General features: G+C 38.2%; 1 protein-coding gene across 1 annotated transcript; it reads right to left on the reverse strand.

Annotated features, from left to right (window-relative positions):
- Positions 1-1,364: 1,364 nt before the first annotated feature.
- On the reverse strand, positions 1,365-9,580 carry LOC137977478 (uncharacterized). The gene is made up of 2 exons (XM_068824711.1): positions 9,423-9,580; positions 1,365-2,450 (listed from the first exon to the last, which is right to left on the reverse strand). Exons 1-2 carry the CDS (start codon positions 9,460-9,462, stop codon positions 1,798-1,800), a joined length of 693 nt encoding a protein of 230 aa, XP_068680812.1. The 5' UTR covers positions 9,463-9,580; the 3' UTR covers positions 1,365-1,797.
- Between the last annotated feature and the right edge of the window lie 4,483 nt (positions 9,581-14,063).

A 14,063-nucleotide genomic window follows, 5' to 3' on the forward strand; every position in this document is an offset into this window, starting at 1 on the left:
CTCTATATCTGTCCACGGTTTAATAGAGAGTTGAAGAGAACGATAACGCCACAGAACAATAATTCCGGTATCGCTTCGCCGCTCATAGAGATCACAACAAAGAAAAAAAAGCCCTCTGGCACCCAGGGTAGCGGAACCCATTTTGGCACGTGTTTCTCCCATAGTCGACGTAACAACACCGTGAAAAGACGAAATTCGCGGTTTTTACGACAACGTGAGCGAACTAGAGTGATTTGATCAATCTGTTCAAAACAGTGCGAACAAATTTAGCTGGAGAAATATTTTGTCCATACTGTACAACATGAACAAGACAGAATAATCTCAAAAAATACCTAAAAATAAAACGCAAAGTTATATTTTGAAGTGACGTCATCGTTCAGTTGGCAAAAACCATATGAAGTGATACCGAAACTTAACTGTCCACTCATTCGGTGTTGTTCTGGATCGAATAGCAAATTAGCGTTCGAACTTGGAAACTCTTTCTCCTCCAAAGTAACCCACAAGCCGTAAAAGAGTCCAATAGAGTCTCTCCCTTCCCAAGCTCCTTCTACCGATTTGAACTTGCCCTGAAGGCATCAATTTCCCCCCAAAGATTATGCTCGAGTTACAACTGGATTAAACTCTAACGCTGGTTTATTTTATATATACTGAGATTTTCGCATCAAATTTTGCTGTGTGAAAAAGCGTTTCGGATTTTACTTCGACCAATTATAGAGGCGAAACGAGTTTCTCACACGTGAAAAAATCGTTTCGTCCAATCACAAACCAATTTTAAGCCAATTGTGTTTTCGCGGGCTTTGACGCGGTCATCGCGGTCATTACAAACAAATTACAGCATGGAAAGCGCTTTGTACGGGATTTTCACACTCGTTGGTTTTGTATCAGAAATCTCACTCGTTCGCTGCGCTCACTCGTTCGATTTCAGATACTTCACCAACTCGTGTGAAAATCCCGTACGCGCGCGCTTTCCAGTGAAGTAATCTCTATTTCTTTCATGAATTTAAAAAAAAATAGTATGCGTGTTTAACGTGATCCAAAGGGAATGTTTCAATAACTTTTTCACTTTCTAAGAGTTTTGGGCTCTACAGGCTGGTAGTTACACGTACGAAGCACGCCCTGTAAGCAGCATACGCAGACGGATTTAAACTTGTTGTTAATTAGTGCCGGTCTTTTGTTCTAAAGAAAGCTACCAATTATCAAAAGGCTACTGCGTCTGCGTGTATTGCTTGTGCTTATGCTTGCTTCGTTCGTGTAAACTGGTTAAATTAACTATGGTTAAATCGATCGATTTGATACCGTCCCGTCCGTGTGTGCCAACAAGTACCGGTTCCATGAACCATGAATGTAAGAACGCTACGATAGGAACGAGTTAACGGTTTACTTTTGTTTACAAATATTTAGGTGAAATTCATTTTGGCATTCAGATATGCCCTACTAAAACAAAAGAGATTGTTGTTTTAACATCCACTGTAATTCTCAATTTACTTATCAGGCGACTGAGTTGATGCAACTTGCCGATTTCTGTACTTCCAAGTACCATGCATGTGGCAGCACTGCATTTTCAGAAGTGATTACGCAACGAGAAAAATGGCTTTTAGCCAAAAAATTGAACAAGAATTCGAGGTACTCTGGCCTAAAAATGTTCAGAGATTAGTATGAAATTAATTTTGTCTTGTTGCAAACTTTTTTGGTTCAACGTTGCAAGTTTCGCTAAAAAAACCGCATACAACGTTTCAGTTCAGTACTCTGATCTAAAGATCATTTAAGTTCAGATGATTGCATGAAAGCTTGCAATTACTACAGAATTCTGCACCTTATTCCTTCTGGTTCGACCTCCTTGTACGAAGCACGTTTCATTCTCAAATAAAATATACGATTTGCGTCTTCCTTCTCAAAAATATTTAGGTTCAGATCAATCACAGTCCATTCACCAATCGAAGAAAAAAACACTGGGCTCTCTGATATTCCTGCTTCATCTTGACTAATTGTGCGACGCCTCCCCACGCTTTTAACGCGCTGCCTGGGTAAATGCTTGTTTTTGTCATTCTCTTTCGTTCCATAGTAGCAGTTTGGTTTGCGCTTCTTGTAAGTGAGAGATCCGTCCGAATTACTTCTTCCAAACATATGAACATTTAAACTGACATATTCAGTGTCCTGCATCTCGGATTTAATTGCGATTTCTGTTTGTGGAATTAAATCGTCTTTGTTTTCAGTCGCTTGACTTCTGATTGCTGAGTCAAGTGCCTTCGTGTTGTCTAAGCTTGTCTTGGTATTGATGGCCCCTAAGCAGTCATCTGTAATGAGCTTGTCCGTGCAACCAACAATCTCTTGGATGGTTCGTAGTCTGGAAAACCCTTTCGTTTTTTCTAGGCACTGAAAATGGCTCGACTCTTCGACTGATTTCTCTGCCGTTCCCTTCATCGCTGCAATTTCTGGATTGTCAAGTTTTCCTTCAACCAAACAAAACATTTGTCTTTGATTAGCATTTGACAAAGCTCAGGGGAACTCCAACACAATGATCAGCCCACAATTTCCCACTCAGTTTTGTCACCAAGCTGCCAACTTTTGATTATTTCAAATCAAATGTTTGCCGACGCATCTTTGTTTTGGATTAAACTAAGGGTGCGTTCGATTGACCGTATAATAGGAATTCATAGAATAGAGTTAGAATTCCTTCGTTTTTACGGAGATTCACATTAAAATTGTCAAACACCCGCTAAAATACTACTTTAAACATATCTTTTTTATCCTTGTTGCATCAAAACGCCGGACATACCGTTATAAAATCATCACTCCACGTATTCTTATTCCGGAATGGGGTCAACCGAACGCACCTTACGTGTGCATCCTGGAAGTATAGTTTTTATTCGGAATACTACAAATTTGTATTTTTTAAAGGATTCGGAGAACTCTTCGAACCAAAGCTCTCTGTACACTACTGGGATGGCTGCGTTATGCACCAGTCAATGTAAACCCCTCCCCCCCAACCCCGAGGATTAGGCGGGGATTAGGCGGGGATTCAGAGGCATTTACCGTTTCTAATGGGAGCTAATACACCACTATGTTTTATTTTTTGAACTTAATGGTCATCAAATGTTAAAAGATACTTCTTCAACAAAAAAAAGTAGGATAACAAAATTTATAGACCTACCAAAGCACATCTCAAGTAAAGGCGTGTATAAAAACCTTAGCACTTGTTTAACGTGGAGTATACATGTATTTTATAATGTGGATAGTGAATTTATGCATTGGATAGAATTATGCAGCCCTTGAAAAACTGGGAGCCAATTGCCTTGCGAAGGCAGTATTGATGATGCAGGGGAAAAGAGGGGCTACAGTTGTAGCTGTTTTAGAAGTAATAAAAAAAGCATAGATTGTGGATATAATGCAAACAGAGTTGAAACTATTGCCTATTTTATTGTTTCCTTCGTTAGCTCGTTCGTCAGATAGATAATTTATTTTAATATTTACTTTTTATCCTGACAGGTTTTGACAAAGATTGCACCTTTCGGTTACTGTAATTCTAAATGAATCAATAAATCGTCAAGCTACATACCAACAAATTGACTGATTCAATCACATCCAGAAAGAAACGCACCAGCGGAGTACACAGAGCTATTTTTTGCTCATTAAGACTGAAACCTAATCTTTTCTGCTGTTATCAATCTTACTGACGTTGTATTTGTTACAGCTGTTGGCGATGCAAGTTCAAGTTCAAGTTCAAGTTTTGCAAAAAACAAAATGCAATTTACACGTTTGAAATAGGCGTGAAGCGTGTAATGAAAGCTAATTAAGGCGTGTAGTGTAACAAACCAAATCAACTTAGGATACCACCTGATTCGAAACGAGATTATGTAATAAACAGTCAAAATGAAAATCTTATAAAAAAATTACTTTCCTCTGAAATTCACTTAAAATATTGATTAATGAATGGCTTTAATTAACAGAGTTATCGTTAACCCAAGTAATCAGCAACAAGGAATGTATTCGCATGGCAAACAGCCTCTGCCAAGTATAGACTCAGATCAAATTACTTTTTGGTACGAAAATTCCAGGTTGCATTACACTCGAGAAAACTCCTGTTTTTCATAACGGGTTACTCAAAATATTTCGTTCTAAGACCTCCAGCACGGATATTACTAAAAAACCCGTCGGGCATTTGCCACTATTGGGTCAAAATAGACCCAACAATAACCTTTGGGCATAATGTAAAATAGCCAAGTATTTCTTTGCAGTTTTCGTTCTATCGTAACAATAAAATACCTATTGTCTAATTCAGTTCTTCTAAGTTCGAGTGAGGCCTTGTGCTTCTTTTCAAAACTCTCATCCTCAGACGCTGTAGATAGGTGAAAGGTCGCGAAAGCCAGGATTAAAGTTTTCAAAAACAGCTCAAGGCGTCACTCGAACAAGTCTTTACTGCGTCACAAATGCATAAATTAAACGAGAAAAGAACATGGGGGACGTACACCTTTAAGTGCAAAATTGGCCTTTTTGGCCTCTTTCCAGGTTAAATATTCTTTTCAATTTTACGTTTGAAAGCGAGGCCAAAAGAACACTAAAATGGCGGCCATTTTGGAATAAGGTGTATGATTCTGAAACATAACCAAATACAATAGACAAAGAATCTTAACTCCGGGAGATTTGAATTGGGTACAACGTGGAGTTAGCCGATTAGGTCTATTCGTTCGGTCATTTGACTCCACAGCATGCATATTGAAGGGTTGCAGCCTGGCCAAGGTTAATTAAGGCCATGTAACAGAAGTACATACTGCAATTGATCTTCCATTAATAATGTCATAGCGCAGCTGGAGAGATTTTACTGATCTTCATTTTGACAACGCCCTACTGATCTAATTGTCCATATCATGGCGTTTTACACCATATATCTTATGAAAATCACAATAATAATCACCTTTTTCACACGTTTAAGCTTATATGACACAGCACGTCAAGTGCTTTACTAATTAGAAGTACGTTTTAAAGTTATGTCTTTATTTAAAGAGAATTGATTACATATCATGACAGCTGATATGATCGCTATAAAAACTGATAAACTGGTGGCCCCAGTGGAGAAACACAGTAAATCGGATCAAATCAAAGTAGATCAAATTCAAAGTTCATTTTTTGCTGGATGAGAGGGGAAAATTGGAAGATCGGAGAAAAAGCTCACCGGGGCAGAGAAGAGAACTAACAAACTTGATATGGCGTCAGAGTCAGAGAGTCAACCACTGGCCGGTCAAACCTCACATTTCGATGTAAGGCAAAATAAGAATTGATAACTAACTGACTATTTCTTTCCAAAAATAAAGGTAAAATAAAGGGCGTCTTTAAAAAGATGAGTGTTTAAGCTTTAATGCTGCGAATGAGGTTGCCTCACATCTATAGCTGGAATTTGACCCACTTTGTAGAGGAGACCTGTAGACGCTGAGATGGAATGTGCACTATCATTATTATTATCTAATTATTTAGGGCTTTAACGTTATTTGATCTAGTCCATTAAGGATGTTCGCGCTATTATTTTTGTGTGTGTACCTTCATTACGCACGCAAACCGTGTTGCAATCTTCGGCCCTAAGCTCGCGCTACATACATATATGAATTTTATTTTGCCACAGTTTGAGGACAAGAACGATATCAGGGAAAGTGTAAACTCCTTCGTACGTTTTGGATCCTGTACATGGATATAAATATATTTTTATATATTAGTTACGCAACATTTACCGAAAATTTAATTCTGAAAACGTTATATTTGGGCCCACCCTAAGGAAAAATCCTGGTTATACCACTGTAATTAGGAGCCCAATGCCCTCCCTGTGATGTAAGGTATTTCCTGTTGCCTTTTCCCGAGAAACAAGGTCACTGGCCCCAATTAAAATTTCAGTCTCTCCTGCAATCGTGCGATAAGTGCCTTACGTCCTAACTCGAAGCGAGAAATAAAGAACTTCCAGTTAGGGAGGTACTTTCGCGCGAAGAACGCCTGATATGTCGGCAGCCGTGTCAGGTTTTATCGAACTTCCCACTAAGAGTTTGGCTTCAGTTATTGCATTTCTCAATAATTGCTTTTAATAATAATAATAATAATAATAATAATAATAATAATAATAATAATAATAATAATAATAATAATAATTGTCACTGCTAATCGCCGTCGCAAAGTACAGCAACGACGCAGCTCAACATGGTCGAACCAAAAGCATACAATGGCGCCTCTGGCAGCCGCTATACGGTCCACGTGTGACCTTGGAGCACAGCTTACAGCCAGCTGGAATCGGCTGTATGCTGGTTTTTGCAAAAGTATTGTAAGTATAATTTGTGCTGCTCGCTTTAGGAGAGGGAAACGTTTACACACAACTTTTGGACTCGTCGTGATGGTGTTGCATACCCATCTGGCCCGGGCTACTCGAAGCATAGCGTTAATTACCATGGAAACCTAAAGGTTTTCATATTTCTAAACCAACGGTTAGCGCTAACCAGGCTTTAAGAAACTGGTCCCTGGTCGTTAGTAACTAAATTATTCCAAATAATGTATGTCAGTTTTTAGTTTGATAGCATGGTAGACTTGAATTGAGCCGTGCTGATCATGGCTCGTAGAAATGCTAAGCGGTTTATTCAATTTTGCTAACTCTGGAATACAAACGCATTCCCCTGCAATTTCTGCATACCACCCCAAACAACCTGCGGGCAAAGAGACATCGTCTTTTAGCACTGAATTTCTGGCACTAGGAGACAAACCTGCCTTATACCGAGTGCTACACGGCCGACGTTTGCAAAAACGTAATCCTTCCTTGTACTTGTACATGTTCATTGCCGTGACTTCAACATCTTCAGTTCCCAAAGCCTGCTCCCGTCTGACCTTGTAGCTCAGTCGGTAGAGCAGCGGTGATCTAACCCGAAGGTCGTGGGTTCAATTCCCACCCTGGTCAGAGTTTTTCTCTGTCCTTGTGTGGTGGGCCCAATCCATTAGTAGGGCCAACGCTCACATGGTTTATATGGGGTAGAAAACTATCACTTCACATTACACTCTAATCAGTTAAGTCTGTTCAAATATAAGTGTTACATAGCCAACGTTTGCAAAAACGTAATCCTTCCTCCTAACCCAGAGCGCTGCATCCGTCCATGTCAGTGTAAGTAAGTAAGTAAGTAAGTAAGTATCATTAAAGTGACCCTCGGATTTTTAGAGTAGCTAGTAGCTAATTTCTCTGAGCATTGAACAGAACGACTTTTTTTAAAAAATCCCAACTGTCCGGAGACAAACCCGGTTGGTTATTTACAAGTGCAGCCAGGAAATTGAACCAGGGACTACCTGGAACAAATTCAACGAGTGGTCAGAGCATGTCTTGAACCCGGGATCTCCGGATCTCATGGCAAGCGCCCTAACCACTGGGCCACACTGCTACAGTGTGATTACAGCATTTGTTTTCACATTTTTGACCTTCAGAGTTTTTCAGAGCAAGTTTCAATCGAGTGCCGTAAAACCAAAACCAAAGTAATTACATTTGCCAATCAAAAAGGACGGAGACAATCCGGTAAACCAATCAACGTAGTAGTAACGTAGCCAACGCAAAGCGCGGGAAAACGTGCACGCGCGAGCCACGATTGGTCTTGGTTTCACTTGTGATTGGTTGAAAAAGTGGCGCGAGAACTTTGAACCAATCACTGAGTGAAGTAATGCAAAACCATGAAAGCAATTCGCTAATCACTTTCGACACTCAATTGAAAACCGCTCTAACCAGATATTTCTGTTTGTAGCACAATTTAATAACAAATCTCAAGTTGAATGTCAAGAGATTCAGTCATTATCAAAGGATTATTGGTGATATTATTTAAGCTCAGCTGCACTCTTGTCCCTTCGTTTCCGTTCATGCATCTGTTTGGCTTTCAATTTCATTTACAGTTTAGAAGATCATTAGATGGTTCTGACTGAGATTAACGAACATAAGCAGGCTGAGAGTCAGTTAAGAACGTCTTTATTTTTTCCAGTTGTTGTTGTTGTTTTTTTTTTTTGGTAGTATAAATTAAGGGCAATCTCGACCCCAGAGCTCTTTTCTTGACCGTGGGAGAGAAGAGCTCTGGGGAACCCTGAAACAAAGTGTCTTCTCATTGGTTTTCGTGAAGAACAATCAAAAGAGTCTCTAATTGGTGCATTCATGTTAGCAAGAGGAGTGAGCAGGAGCCGTAAGGTTCAAATAGCCAATTTTTGGCTGTAAGAATTATACGGCGCATGTTCTCCTACGCAGAGTTTCCCAGAGCCTTGGGTCGACCCGAGGCTCTGGTGACGAGAATGAAATTAAGGGTAAAAGAAACGGGGGCAGCTATTCTCTCTATGAAAATAACTCTACTGCTAGTGAACCTCAAAAGAAACTAATGTAAAATTGTTTTCTAACAGGACAATAAACTCAAATATACTTTGGCACGTTTTTTTTAACATTACAATGTGGTTTTGTTATTGCATGATACGCTTAAGAACAACTCATTTTTTAGTCGAACTACCACACAACTTAAAGAACATGTTAAGACAGTTTTTCAGGCTCACATTGCAAAAAAATAGCTACTTTCAGCTTCAGCTCCAAAATTGTTCGTTTTTGTAAAACAAAGAGAGTACTTTATGCCAAAGTTTTGGGTGGTTACTGCGATGTTCTTCGGCATTTTGCGTGACATAAAATGACCAAAAAAACCCTTGAAATTGTATTAAGCAAAGAGTTACAAGTGGTACATAAATTAAAATGATACAAAGTGAAACACAGGGTTAAACACTCCCGCTGAGTCACTGACGCTCCTAACAGCGTCTAGATAACTCTTTAAGAGGTGATAAAACTGTACGGAATTTCTTCTATTAAATACTAACAAACTATAAACTTAACATTATTTAGAATAATTAAATTCATATGAACTTCTGATACTAAATACCTTATTCCTAGCTGTTTCTGATTAATTAATAAGGGATCAAGTTCCTGTTCGAAAGTAAACAAGCTGAGCCTTTCTTTCGGTCTTGGTTGGTATATTTCGTAGATGACGATTATTTGAAGGGCGAAATTTCGAATCTGGTAAAGTAATATTAAATAGCTAAAATCTCATACCTTTCTGAGCAGTAAAATCACTTAAATATTCCGTTCCTCGCAAATTTCAAATCACAGTTCCAACAATATTTAACAATAGCGGGATATGACCTCACATAAACTAGTTTCTGGTCTTTTCCTATTTCTTTTTATAATTTTCTCGCATTGTGAGGATATTTTTTATAATTACTAAGATTTTCATCCATCCTTATATGACCTCAAACGTGCACGACTCGTGATTTGGCGGTTGTTTGCATCGTTGACATGAAACAACACACTAATCTGGTGCTACTGTCGATTAACTACCTCCCTCCCTCTTTCATCACGTCAATGAAACGCAAACAAACGCTTTAAGATTTCCCCTTACCTTCTTTTTCGCGTAAACTTCCACAAATCTTGTGCATCATGTACGGCCGCCTCTCAAGCCTTCTGCCGCTCGTTGTTCTGGTTTGCACGTTAAATGGTAAAAAGGATAATGAACTTTAGACACACTTAATGTAACTTATACATTGACGTCATCATGCCTGCCCGTAAACCACACCTCAAATTGCATTGGAATTCTGTGACAGTGTCGTTCATTCAAAATCGACGCAATTATCTAGCTACCTTCAGTAGGAAATGTTTTAGTGGTCAAATGAAATTGATGACACGCTTGAGGCTGACAGAAGGTTAAAATTTTTTATTGGAATGACTTAATATTGTATCGACCGTTGAACCGATTCTTTACTTCCGGGAGGAACTAAAATAAAACGTGACTGTTTTCACACACTGTCTTGATTGGCAGGAAGATTCCCTGTCTGAAGAAAACGAAATACTGTAGTTTTAGCACCCTTCAAAGTAACGGCACTCGATAAGCCGATCGTATGGTTCTGTTGATGAAAGCGGAATTGTCAAAAAAAAAAAACAAACGCATTGAACGAATGCCTTATTGGGTTCGGTAAGCAAGTATTTGTTCAGACATATTTTTGGTAAAATAAAGACGCCTTTTTCGGGTTGATACCGAAAGAGAGATTCTATTGTACTTCCGCCTTGTCTTCTTGAAAATGGACTGAAACTCAGTCAACTTGAGGTATTCAAGACACGAGGTCCCTCGGTCACGCCATCGTTGGTTAAGATCAGTTGAACAAGTGGCTAAACCAGCCAATATTGGCCAACAATCGTCAAATGAAAAAATGTTGGCCCAATATCTGCCAGTATGAATTACCAAGAGCCCCAACATGTTGGCCAAACAGGGTGTGTATACAGATGGTTTGCAACCAGTCTGTGTCCCTATAACAATGATGTAATGTACAATTGTGAGTGAATAGAGATTTCTTGTTTTCGTTCACCACCATGCTGGTGATGACGTAACGTGAAAACTATCTATTGTTTGGCTGGAAGGCTGGTGCTTGCGGTTGATTGGTTTTACCTTACCCAATTGCCTTCGGTCGTGATTGGCTAAACTGAACTATGACAACACGGGAAAGCTGTCCCCTGGTGACCCAAGGAAAAGAGAAATTTATGTACCCAGCAGGGAAGAGCAAAAATAATTAAAACCAGTTATAATACCAGTGTTGTGCTCCCTTTAGTACATAAATAACAAGTTTCACCAGAACTTAAAAAAGGATACATTTCATTAAGAAAACTGGCTGGAATACCGGTAGGTTTAGACTTCAAAACACTCTACAGGTAAGTTGCTCCATTTCCTTATTCCAAAATAGCCCAATTCAAATTTTGTTTTAAAATTCAGTCTTAAGACAGAAGTCATCACTTTGAAACTGTACGAAATCTCATATTAATGGCAATCGATCCTAATTTTTTTTCAGTTCAAGGTCATCTTAACTGAATAAGTTTAGTTTTAACACATCAAGATAATTTGCTATTGAGACACTGGGACTATTAAGAGCCAAGTTTTCTTGCGTATACATTGTAACATTATTGAACAAATTTATCTACAAGGAATATGAACATTCCAATTCAAAAAACCATTTATTCCCCAATAATGAAAGATTCCAACTTTCCATGAATTGATAAATTTAAAAATTACATTGCAACTAGAACTATAAAGAGAGAGAGGGTAGAGAGAGAGAGAGAGATATGAGGGCGTACGTTCTGTAAAAATAGTTATTGTTCTTAGTTAGTAATTTGCATAAAAAGTGAATCGGTCAAGAAGTATCCACAGCATTCCTCAATATTTAATTACATGATTATTAGGTGCACTTTATAATAACATGGATAAAATAATAATAATAATTATTATTATTATTATTATTATTATTATTTTATCCATGTTATTATAAAGTGCACCTAATAATCATTGCCATCTTAATAATAATTATTAATTATTAATTGCCATCTTAATAATAATTATTATTATTATTATTATTATTATTATTATTATTATTTAATATTATTATCGCAAGCAATATACAGGGTTTTTATTTGAGGGCGGATGCCAGATGTTTCATCTGGTCGTTACTTTGATGCAAACATTTGAGGGGTTTGTTTTATTTTTTATTATATATTTACTTACTTTTTCAGTGAACTCCAGCTTTACCTGAGAAACTGATTTTTGGGTTCCAGAAACACTAGAAACAGCGTTTCTGAGTGTTCTACTTCAAAAGTTCCCTTGGAGGACATGCCCCCAGACCCCCCTAGGTAGCTTGCGCAGCGCCAAAAAAATGTCATCTCCAGTGCTTTCAGAAATATGTCTGCTACTTTACCAACCTTTCGAAAAACCCTGAATATAATATCCAAAAAGAACTCAAAACAAATATACAATTAATTGAGAGTTCTAAAATATTCTGATTGGTCATATTGTATAGTATACTATAACCCAACCCCCTCCCCCCAAAAAATAAAGACAGGTATTTACCTAAGATTTCAAGTTGCCGAGTAAGTTGAATGAGTAAGTGGGGTGGCAATGATCAAGAGGCCAGCAGCTAAACCAGTCTTTCTAAAAGTAACCCAGAGTCCTACTTGAAGTCCTTGCCCTTAGACTGTCCTTACTGACTACAGCGACAGACAATATTCCTTATGTAAAAGAAGTCAAACAAGGTGGAACTAAGAAATGCTTCCATAACAAAACTGGTCCTTTAGCGGCCTCCTTTATCTGAGAAGGTAGAAGGTGTCATTTTAGAGCAGCAAAGAAAATGGCCAAGAAATGACCTTTACCATTGCTACAACATGAGTATTGATAGGCATCATTTGCATTCTTTATAGAATGATTTCTTGCAAAAAGAAAAAAAAAACATGCCTCCTATGAACGGATGAAGTATGGCCTGATCTTAAATTAATTTGCTTGAGTACACATGTTCTGTACATGTAGACCATAGGATTCCAGTTGCCATTTCAAGTTTATCAACCATTAGAGCAGGGATAGTTAGACTGCCAAATAACTAGCCTGTGAACGCAGATGTATTTCCGTCGGTCGAAATGCCCGAAATACATCTGTGTTCACAGGCTACCAAATGACCTGAAGCAGGAAAAAAGGAAGAGGACAAATGCCTCACCCCAAGATCATCCTCTATCACTAGCTTTTGCCACTAAGTTTTGAGATTTTTCATTTCCGTACATTTGTCTCTCCATTTGCCCTAAATGTTTGCAATGGCACATACAAAATAATGTCCATATAAGCAAGAAATGATTAGCGATAAACGTAATAATAATATTTCAAAACACAACCAGTTTTTCAGTCTCCTTTAAACAAGAAAACTGAGGGTACATTTTTGACATTATTAATAATTTATTAAACACTTGAAATACTTAGGTTGAAGACCTTGACGGTGAACTGAGAAATGACAAAGATTTGATCTACAAAAGTCAGACCTCGTCCGTCAGACCACATCGTTTTCTGACATTTTTTCAAGATAAAATACAACAAAAATAATGTCTCCATTATTCAATGAACTACTCAATAACGCAATCAATATGGCTTGAATGTGACACATGAAAGAACAAATTTGATTGTTCCTGTCTCTCTTTTTGACTTAATATTATTAAAATATGGAGTTCTTTTAGAGCAGCGTCCAAACTGAATGTGTTTGCCGCCTCTTGACGAAAAACAAAACTGTAGCATAATTTCATGAAAACTTGAGCGTAGATCAGGAGAGGTTTCAATAAGTTTTGAAGTAGATGCCTGGACTAATCAATATGAGCAGCAGTCACTCTTGTCTTTTACAAGGGTTTGACTGAAAATCAAGGCAGAGTAGCTGGCAGTGAGAGACAAATTTCTGACAACATAGTTATACTGCCTGTGCCCACCTCTAATGAAACCCCTGCACAACAGTGAATTTCCATTCATTTTATTGAAGTGCTTCAACACCTTCCTATCCAGTCAGACCATACTTCCCCTATGATTAAAATAATTGCAACAGTGCAAAAGGTTGGCATCATTGCTGCTAAAGCTCAAAGCAATGAAGAAGTGCATTAAAGCATACCTTTAAGAACGGCTTCATGAACTTAAGGGACAAGCCATTTTGACATGAAGACAGTGTCTTTCCCTCAAAAAATTGCTGATGGCACTGCAATTCCCCATGGGATGGGCGCTGAGCTGTAATTGTTGACTAATACATAGTAATATTGTATACAATACAAGTCATTACTCCACAATAGTCGCTTTACAAGCCAAACATCTAATGTTGTCACTTTTAGTCAAGTTTCATGATTTGCAAAACCACAAACAACAAACAAATAATCTCATAATTATTTCGATGATCACATGACAGAACAACACGGATAGCCATTTCCGTACACCGAGCTCAGAAGAAGAAGGTTTTCTTTAACCTCATACGTCGACTTGTTGACATCTACGTAGATCCATTCTTCATAGACCTTGTCGCGGTCCACTGAAATATCTGTTGATCTTTCGTTTACATAATCTGACATTCCCGCTAAGTCCTGAGCTGTAATAACAACCAATTCGTCTTTCTCCTTTAGCTCTTCATCGCTCCCCGACTTCACTACGTGCGTTTCGTCAGTCACTTCAACTTGTTCTATGTCGATGCTAATGTGCTCTTCGTCAGGATAA

The sequence above is a fragment of the Montipora foliosa genome, chromosome 11, assembly GCF_036669935.1.
Source record: "Montipora foliosa isolate CH-2021 chromosome 11, ASM3666993v2, whole genome shotgun sequence".
NCBI lineage: Eukaryota > Metazoa > Cnidaria > Anthozoa > Scleractinia > Acroporidae > Montipora > Montipora foliosa.